Source organism: Odontomachus brunneus, unplaced genomic scaffold (genome assembly GCF_010583005.1).
Source record: "Odontomachus brunneus isolate Ranch 3 - 2012 unplaced genomic scaffold, Obru_v1 Obru_scaffold_001, whole genome shotgun sequence".
NCBI classification, from domain to species: domain Eukaryota; kingdom Metazoa; phylum Arthropoda; class Insecta; order Hymenoptera; family Formicidae; genus Odontomachus; species Odontomachus brunneus.
The window spans coordinates 7,193,464-7,203,984 of NW_022639451.1; the positions used below are offsets into that span (position 1 = coordinate 7,193,464).

Consider the following 10,521-nt stretch of genomic DNA (forward strand, 5'->3'; position numbering starts at 1 on the left):
TATATATATATATATATATATATATATATATATATATATATATATATACCTGAGCAAAAATTGAATCTAGTGATTGTCTAATAATGACACAGAAAAGTTGCGTCTTACATCGCTACTAGCTGGTAGTACTTGCTATCTACTAGCTAAGAATGTAACGCTCACTTCTCCTAGTGGTTGTACTAGAAAAATTAGCTAGTAGCTAGATACAAAAAAATAACTTGTAACTATCTAGCCTGCACTAGACAGTGAGTAGATAGCAAAAACGAAAAAATTATTTCTCTTCGATAATTTTCCTTTCTCTCTCTCTTTATCTCTTTAGAGGAGAGGTGTGATTCAATAGAGTTTGGTTTTCTGTTCTTCTTCATTACGTATTATTTCCATTCTACTGGAAAAATTCATTTTATACTTCGGGACTTGAAACCTGAAAGATCTTTGGCTCTTGAGTCTGGCACTTTACTTGCTAGACCACTACTATAATCACTAGTAGACGTTTTATATTAGCTACATATGGTTTACTCAACGCTGTTTTATCTAATGTCTAGATGAAAAAAATTACACAGTGACGAGATGGAAAATTCAGTAAATCCTAAATAGAAGTTGAATATCAAATGCTGTTTAATAACTGTCTAATGGCAATGTACTGTAAATCCAGAATAAAAATTAGATGTCAAAACTGTTTATCCATTAGATAGTAAATTTATGTATTACATCGTCATTATTTATAAACAAATTTACTATCTAGTGGATAGACAGTTTTGATATCCAATTTCTATTCAGGATTTACCCGTGATTTTCTATCTCGTTATTGGGTGCGTTCAGCGAACTTAATAGTTGCACAACAGTTGAGTAATTCGTCAATTGGTTTAGATTTAGGGATCTAACAGTAAGAACCAATAATCGCTGATTGTTCACTGAGCGCTTTTTCCGCTGAACGCGCCCATTGTGTAATGTTTTTCGTCTAAGCACTGTAAATGATATAGCTATTAGACAATTCTGATGTCCAATCTGTACTCAGGATATATCGATGAATTTCTATCTCGTTACTGTGTAATATTTTTCATCTAGCCACTATTTATATAATTGGTATAGTTACTAGACAGTCCTGACATTCAAAAGATTGCGTAAGAATATTTAGCCAATCACGAGCTAGTGACTGGCTAGAAAATTTACCTAGTCATTACTATCTAGCTACTAGTCTTGAAATCTACTCTACTAGATATATTTTTGCTCGGGTATATTTAATTATATATACCATATTCTTTTTTTATCACTACTCTAAATATGAAGTAACAATAATATAATATCAATATAATAATTTCTCATTTAACAAGTGTAATATAACATATCTGTACTTATATCTGCTTGCTTTCTAACATATTATATTTGCTTTCCAGTAAGATACATGTAACACAAAGTGATATAAAACAATACAAAGGTGTTCAATACAGTGCTAACAGTAATGCAACATAACACAAATATGCGTTCACTGCCTATACATCATCACGCTTCAATTGGCTTTCGTTGTTCATTTTTAATGGACGTAGGATTCTTATGTCAAATGCCAATTATCGTATAACCATAAAAATTAAAGTCACTATAAGAAATTCTACTTTGTACATAATATGCGAGCGTAGTATTACATTATTTTTCACATTTAAACTGCATCGCTTGATGCTTAAAAATTTTCATGGAAACTTACACAATTTACATATAAAGAAGAACATCTACGAGCAAACTGAAAGCTCACGTGAAATATTTCACGTTTTGAGAATTCACCTTTCACGGTTACGTTCGTCTCATTTATTAAATTTACTCATATTGTATTATTATATTATATTATGACTATAAATTTAAGTTGTATAATGCTTATTAATATGTTATATGTTACATTGTGTATATTGTAATTACATTTTAATTTTAATAATTTATATTACATAAATATTGCTTTCCACATTTTCATTGTTCACTTTTTATGTGAAATAACTTACAGTGAAAAGTGAAAAATGAAAATAAAGTTCACGTGAAAAATGTATGATCGCTACCCTGACCTCCATGATGACCCTTTGTGAGAACGTAGAACGGATTGAGGTGAGCAAGTCCTGTACCGTTTTACGATATTCGCAATAATTTTCGAGAAATTAATTATTTTGTCTCAGCTCGAGGATTTGATACACTAACACATGTACATGACATATCTGTGTGCCGAATCGACGCCGAATCTAAAAGTGTGTTGCCGCTTCGTTGTTTCATCTCTATATACACGTGTATAACCGAAGCAACGACACAGCATCGATTTGGTTTCGATTCAGCACACGGATATGTCATGCACATGTATTAGTGTATCAAACCACGCTGTGTTTCGTAGCTATGGGCGGAAAGACGCAGTGAGTCGCGATTCGCGTGTATCACGATCGCGCGCCGGTCGAAGACATCTTTCTTTCAGCTACCGCTTCTTCTGCTCTCATTAGCTGAGACAAAATAATTAATTTCTCGAAAACTATTACGAATATCGCAAAACGACACAGGACTTTTTTGCTCACCTCAATCCATTCTTACAAAGAGTTATCATGGAGGTCTGAGACACCCTATATATAATAGGTGTTAATGCAAAAAATATCAAACTGAGAAATAGCAAAAATATCAAAGAAAATTTAATAACTTTTCATATCTTTTGTGTGCTAATAATAAAATTTCCAATTAAATATTTCCATTTTAATATTTTAACTTTCACTTACAAGGAAACGGTCGGGGGCGTCCCTCACCGAATTTGATGAGCATTGGATATGTTGTAGAGCATCAAAAAACATTAGACACGTATTTTTTTTTATGTGCTTATCTCGAGGTTTAGGGGTTGAAACCACCCCTTGAAAAAAACGGACTTTTTCATTTTTATTTAATATTTCCTAAAATATGAGGTATATGAAAAAATATTTCAGACAAAAGTTTTACAGTATCTTATGCCCTTTCCATCGGTCTATTCAAATTTTTTTAAATGCAATATTTCCCCCCCCCCCTCCCTCTCCCCTTCGTCACCTTTGCAAATTTTTAAGTTTTTGTAAGGACAAAAATTAAAAAGCATTTCATGCCAAATCCATCGATATATAATAATAGTATGGTTCCTCGATTCAATTCTTGGCAAAACTACATGACTGATAACTTCGCGTTATAGGCACCGCGTTGTGCGAGTAGGTAAGTACTGTACGTTGCGTTGGATTACTTCTCTTCACTTGCGCTATGTTTTATAACTACTTGCGCATATTTTCTCATATTACAAGATAAAAACGAATTAATTCTAATCATATGATATGTAATATACGAAATAAAGACGTAAGCAGAGATAAATATGCTTATGTAACAACAGTAGCAATTGTGCGCGGCGTCGGCTATATAGAACGTAATACAATCGAATGATTCTATTTTTACTAATCACGATCACATGATTCTGTTTCTATGCGGAAAATGATTGCAAAATATATTAATATGAGTGACTTAATATTGTTACTGAAAAACTATGACGCACTAGTTGACCTTGTTTTTGCACTGCACAGATGGTATATGAAATATTTTCTTACATATATGCTTAATCACTTAAGAATATATCTGAAGTACAGTCGTCGATAAAAATATCCGAGTTTCATTTAAGAAATTCGTTACCTTTAAAATTTCTTGAAAACGACATCTACCACATGACTCACATTGGAATCTATGTCCCCCTTAAACCATACAACTTTTGTCTAAAACGTTTCCTTCTAAAACTTACAGGTTTTGAGATATTTGAGTGCATTAATTAAAATGAGTCACCCTGTATATTGTTGTTTTGAAGATCGCAAACGTCGTGCCAAACGACGTTCAGGAATAGAATCATGCGATCGTCATTGGTAAAAATAGATTGTATATACATACCATATAGCCACTATATAAATGTCCGTTGTACCGGAAGACTGACATTTTAACTCGTGAGTTGACAAAGTAAAGAGTTGTGCGTTGTGATAATTGTGCAATTATAATTATAGTTATTAATTTTGGATACACATACATGTGTGCCATGTGTAATTAAAGTATTGTATTATTGTAACTCATCATTTTCTATCACTTTTTACGTAATTCTCTGACTTTGTATCTAAAGAATCATTTGCTAATAAAATGTTGTGATTGATGTTTCGACGAATATTTAAAAGGTACTACTAAAATTGTTATAAGTTGATAAATTTTATTTTTTTGTTTATTTAAAATTTCATAACACCTATGTGATCTATCTCTCTATATCTTTTATAAAGCTGTTTCTCCATTATCACGACATTGATTTATTTTAGATTCACTACATATTTTTGGTATCAACAAAGAGAAGCAAAAGAAGCGGCATTAGAACTAACAGAAGACCACTGCATTTATTATAAAGTATATATTTTTTTTTTATATAATCACAGTTCAAAAGACATACTTTATTTTAATATTTTTTATCAGAATGATGCAATTTAATGCCTTGAACGTTATTACGTTGCTTTATGCAACTTTCAATGTTCTTAATCCTCCACAAAGTCCAATAACTCTAAAGGAAATTGAAATGAACGAGAAGATTGAATATATGTTGAGAGAAGTAGAAAATGATAATGAATTTGAAATAGAACAGGAGGATACTTTAGATTTTTACAATACATATGAAGTTCCAGAAGCAGAAAATGTTGATTTATTACAAGAAAATGAAGGGCAAGAATATCTTCCAGAAGAAGTTATTTGCGCTTCCGTTGAAGCAAGTATATCACATGACTATAAAAAACAAGCAATAGATTATTGGAAGAGCGGTAAAACAGGAGCAAGATCGCTTGAAGGAGTTAAAAGAAGATTTAGAAAGGTAACATCTATACGACAATTACGACGGTGGGACAACCAAGTAAATGAAGGCGGTAGTAGAACAGAAAAATTAAAAAGGATATCTCAATACACACTAAATCGCTTCAATGAAGCACTTGAAAAAGGAATGATTATTCATGACATTGACATCGCTCGATGGGCATCTCGAGCGCAAGAAGAAGAAAATGTGGACAAATTCAAAGCTTCAATGACGTGGGTAAAAAGATTCAAAATTGCATATAATATTGTGTCTCGGAAAATAACCAAATTTGTCACGAAAAAATCCTTATTATCAAAATCAAATTTTGAAAATAAATGCAATACATTTATTGAAAACGTAAAATATTACATTGGTAGATATGGATTAGAAAATATTTATAATTCTGATCAGAGCGGATTTCAGTTAGAATTTCATTCCGGTCGTACGTTATCACATAAAGGCACAAAAAAGATAGAATCTGTAGTACAGTCCATATCAGCAACTACGCATAGTTATACTATACAGCCGACAATTTCAGCGGATGGTAGATTATTGTCTCCGCTTTTCATTGTTTTAAAGGAAGTAACAGGAACATTTGGTCCTAGAGTACAGGAAACTATGTTCAAAGCGCCTAATATTTTTGTTACGGCTTCTACATCAGGAAAATTAACGTCAAATCATGTAAAAACCTGGTTGAAAGAAGTATTTTTTCCGAATGTTGGGCCACAATCTGTATTATTATTAGATTCTTGGAGTGGGCATTGTCCCAACATAATAGCGGAAACTAGAACAGATTATGCAACAGATATTGTTTTTCTAACAATTCCAGCCGGTACAACAGGACAAATACAGCCATTAGATGTATACGGCTTCCGATTATGGAAAAATTTTATTAGACATTTTTCTGATACTGTTTTATTGTTAAATCTTGCAATTGAACTTCATACTAGAAATAATATTTTGAAATTACAATCATTAACGCACCATCAATTCTCGTCGCCTAGGTTTCAAAGTTTATTTCGATATGCATGGTTTAAAAGTGGATATGTAGAGATTAGACCAACAGAGTTTCAAACACCGGTTGAATTTTGTTTCCAAAGGGATTCGAAAGTAAATTGCGATATTTGTGGCGAAACTGCCATAATTACTTGTTCTTGGTGTAAAAAATCGCTTTGTATTACACATTTTTTCCATGATCATCATCTTTGTAACGAATATGTGCAATAAATATAATACATTATCCGTTCATATGCAAATTCTGTACTGTTGCTTTAAAATATATTGTTAAATAAATATTATTGTCAAATATTGTTCTACTACAATTTATTATTCCTTTCTACTTTGTTTCCTTATATTACTATTCCATAATTTATCCGGAGTTCTCTGTTATCTTTAGCAATTAGTAATTATATATTGTATATTCACATTACACGCTTTCTCTCTCTTGCAAAAGTAATAGAATATGTGTTTCTTTTATTTCATGCATTACAATTTTATTTTAACCTGCCTTGATCTTGTATCAATTTACTTTGCAGTAAACATATTTAATATACATTGAAAACTTCTGTACAAATTGCGACGCCGCGCACATTTGCTACTGTTGTTATATATGCTTACTGTTGTTTATCTCTGCTTACGTCTTTATTTCGTATATTACATATCATATGATTAGAATTAATTCGTTTTTATCTTGTAATATGAGAAAATATGCGCAAGTAGTTATAAAACATAGCGCAAGTGAAGAGAAGTAATCCAACGCAACGTACAGTACTTACCTACTCGCACAACGCGGTGCCTATAACGCGAAGTTATCAGTCATGTAGTTTTGCCAAGAATTGAATCGAGGAACCATACTATTATTATATATCGATGGATTTGGCATGAAATGCTTTTTAATTTTTGTCCTTACAAAAACTTAAAAATTTGCAAAGGTGACGAAGGGGTGAGGGAGGGGGGGGGTGAAATATTGCATTTTAAAAAATTTGAATAGACCGATGGAAAGGGCATAAGATACTGTAAAACTTTTGTCTGAAATATTTTTTCATATACCTCATATTTTAGGAAATATTAAATAAAAATGAAAAAGTCCGTTTTTTTCAAGGGGTGGTTTCAACCCCTAAACCTCGAGATAAGCACATAAAAAAAAATACGTGTCTAATGTTTTTTTATGCTCTACAACATATCCAATGCTCATTAAATTCGGTGAGGGACGCCCCCGACCGTTTCCTTGTTAGTTATATATTTTGATCATTTAATATCATGTATTTTTATAAGAACTAAACAATTTTGGTCTTGTGTTGTTAGGATTACTCTATAAGCTCTTAATATTCCTAGAATATTATATGAATATTATTAAAGATTAATATAATATTCTTATAATAGTCCAAGAATATTATATAATACATAAAAATATACATACTTTCCTTCAGTTTTTGAAACAGAGAAAATATAAATATACATTATTTTTGCGATTCCACATACATAACAAAGATTAGTTGAAATAACATCATTAAAAAAAACAATATTACATACTTAAGAGTGATTGAAGGAATATGAAATTTGAAGTCTTACATGTTTTAATATATTTTGTATGAAAGTTTAAATTTTATCTTTACATCCCCTTTTTATTTAGTTAATAATGTGATTCTCTATTAAAAGGGGGAATTACATGCGGAAGGCCGTTTTTAAGGCTATTTTTACAAATTTTTTAATGGAAACGGTAGGATCAATAGATTTGAAATTTACACAGTGTATTCGTTAATATTTAAAGTATAAAATAAATTTTATTGAATCACAAGAACCGATCCACTTTGTAATTATAGATAAAAATGCAGTCATCCGTTTGCGAGTTCTGTGTTTGCTGTCGACATAATTCCGAACCTCTCACTACTCTGAAACCAAGAAATAAGAAAGATTTTAAAAATATACGGTACCAAATATACGGCAGCCCAAAATGAAGGCAATAAAGCCAAGTTTTAAAAAATAATGACTATACAAAGAAAAAAAGTATCGAAATTGAAGTTATTTTTCCACATTTAATCATGTTAAAAAAATAAATAAAATAAAATATAACTGTGTTCGAGGTTGGGGCGAAAACTACACATACACGTCTATTGTACATTGTATAAAAATTTCAAGTTATTCGGTTCAGTAGTTTTTGCGTAATCGTGTCGACAATTTAAGAAAATGTCGTTTTCAGAAAAATGCGTTTAAAAATTTATGTGTATTTTCCATATAGATAGTAACAAACTCTTTGAACTTACAATCAATCAGCTATTACAGGTGCATAAAATGAATCCTCATCTTCCTCAAAAAGTTTTCCAGAGGCCACTTTTCTCTCAAAGCTTTTGGATCTAGCCCTCTGAGTCTCAATAGAAAATTTATGCTCAGTGCGATCAATGTGTTCGTGGTCTTATTAAGGTGCAAACATTTCCGCTCTTTTGCCGATTTTCACGCCCATGACTGACAAAATTTTCAAAATAGGTGCATATCCTTCGTTAAAAATAGCAACGGCTAGAAATATCGCTATTTCCGTTGTTTTTAAGCCTACTTGTATATATTTGGTACGAAGTGCCAAATCATCGAATTGAGACTTTCGTTATTATTTTGCGTGTTTACACCCAAACATCTCGTCAGAAGGTCGTCTCTTAAGAGATCTTCGTGTATTGGCTTTATTACTTGGAGAATTTTTTCATTTAAAGACTGGTAATTGTTTTTAAAATCATCTAAAGTTCCCTGCGTCTCAACGCGTCGCTACGCACACCAGCTTGATGAACTCGGCGGACATTGCATATGCTAAGGTTGTTTGTCGCTGGAACTTTTATGAAAATAAGTGACCCAAAATTTAATTCTCATATCTTCCATCGAGTTCGGATGCCGTCTAATAACCAACACGAAATAATATTTCGTGAGATCATGGATAATTTTGCCTGTTAGGTTTCTAACTCCTTTGCCTCTGATGCTTTCATTATTTTTTTTAGCATTTCTCAATCTCGTACTCTTTCTTCTCTGTACGTGACGTCTGATCTGTTCGTCCAGATAGTAAGTGAAGAGGACCTTCGCGCGATTTACAATTAGTAACGATACTTAAGACCAGCGCGCCTTTGTATTCAAACCGCTTCTGCTTCGTCAATTTTTCGTTATCCTTCTATCTTAACACAAATATTTTCAAATGTATATATTTTAAGAAGATGCAACAAAAAAAAATGGCTAAAAAATTTCTTTTCTATGTAATTCCCCCCTTAAAGTCGCTTGTCTTTTAACAAGCGTATTATACTACGTTTTGTCAAATTTATTTCTTGTTTTAAAGTAGTTATTTCTGTTTCTAAGATCATAGACATAGTATACAGGGTGTCCTGCGTAAGACGTACGAAAAGAAAAATATAAATAGAACACATAAAACTAAACAAAAATTGTATAGGTCATTTTTCAAACAACCACGTAAAATTTCGAGATATTAATTAAAATATTTAGGCATATACGGCTCGCCGCGGCCGGCAAAAAAAATGGAAGAACGCACATGTACACGGACGCACACACGGAGCTACTCATTTCAGTATGTCAAACGATCCATTTCTGGCCTATAAGATAGGCCCGCGAGCAATCGTCCATTTTTTTCGCCGGACGCGGCGAGCCGTATGTCCCGCCTGCCGTGTCGTCGCGCTCTGATATGCTCAACTATTTTAATTAATATCTCAAAATTTTACGTGGTTGTTTGAAAAATGGCCTATATAATTTTTGTTCACTTTAATGTGTTCTACTTACATTTTTCTTTTGGTCCATCTTACGCGGGACACCCTGTATATCAGAATTACGAGAAATTAATTATTTTTTAACCAATTATTGTGTTCAATTGATAATTGATATGAGAAAACTCACTTGAAGACCGTTCAATTGGAGTTTTAACAAATTTAATCAAAGACCATTTGATTAATGATTGATTTCAATTAAAGACCGTTCAACTGATGATTGATATCAGCGGAGGGAATTAGAGGTCGTTCAATTAATAATTGAGATAAGTAAATTTAATTAAATTGAAATTAACAAATTTAATTAAAAACTGTTTGATTTTGTAGACCTCATCTTATTAGCTAAGAGTTAAATTAATAATAAAAGTACGAAAAATATAATTTTTATTAAAATTTTATTAAGTTATATTATAAAAAAAGTTATATTATAAAAAAATTATATTACTGTGTTAATCACAACATATATAAATAAAATGTAAGACGCTTATATCGATTGAAGAAGTGGCATAGTGTCTAAAACAACAGATTCATAATCTTAGAGATGCCTTAGGCAGAGTCCAAGTTCGAGTCCCGCCAGTGTCGGTGAGAATTTTTAAATGTGATGTAGCATTGGAATCAAGTAATATATAAAGTTTTTTCAAACGACCACGTAAAATTTCGAGATATTAATTAAAATAGTTGGACAAATTAGAACTCGCGACGCGACAGGCGGGACATACGGTTCGCAGCGGTCGGCGAAGAAAATGGAAGAACGCACACATACACGGGCGCACACACGGAAGCTACTCATTTCAATATGTCAAACGGCCCATCTCTCTGGCCTATAAGATAGGCCCGCGAGCAATCGTCCATTTTTTTTGCCGGACGCGGCGAGCCGTATGTCCCGCCTGCCGTGTTGCCGGGCTCTGATATGCTCAACCATTTTAATTAATATCTCGAAAC

The 10,521-nt window shown here is 32.3% G+C and overlaps 2 protein-coding genes across 5 annotated transcripts in view; both read left to right on the forward strand.

Annotated features, from left to right (window-relative positions):
* The window catches only part of LOC116840803, a 57,252-nt gene that overhangs the window by 10,298 nt on the left and 36,433 nt on the right, over positions 1 to 10,521 (forward strand). The window contains exon 4 of one of the 4 annotated variants that reach the window (XR_004377490.1): positions 1,395 to 1,425. The exons of 2 other annotated variants lie outside the window; for them this stretch is intronic. The gene's annotated coding sequence lies outside the window, so the exon portion shown is untranslated. Of the gene's footprint in view, positions 1 to 1,394; positions 1,629 to 10,521 lie in introns of those variants that run through there. One more of the 4 variants, XR_004377495.1, reaches the window with a different exon arrangement.
* Positions 3,203 to 6,086, forward strand: LOC116840502. Its single transcript, XM_032807348.1, has 2 exons — positions 3,203 to 4,178; positions 4,314 to 6,086. Exon 2 carries the CDS (start codon positions 4,466 to 4,468, stop codon positions 6,056 to 6,058), a length of 1,593 nt encoding a protein of 530 aa, XP_032663239.1. The 5' UTR covers positions 3,203 to 4,178; positions 4,314 to 4,465; the 3' UTR covers positions 6,059 to 6,086.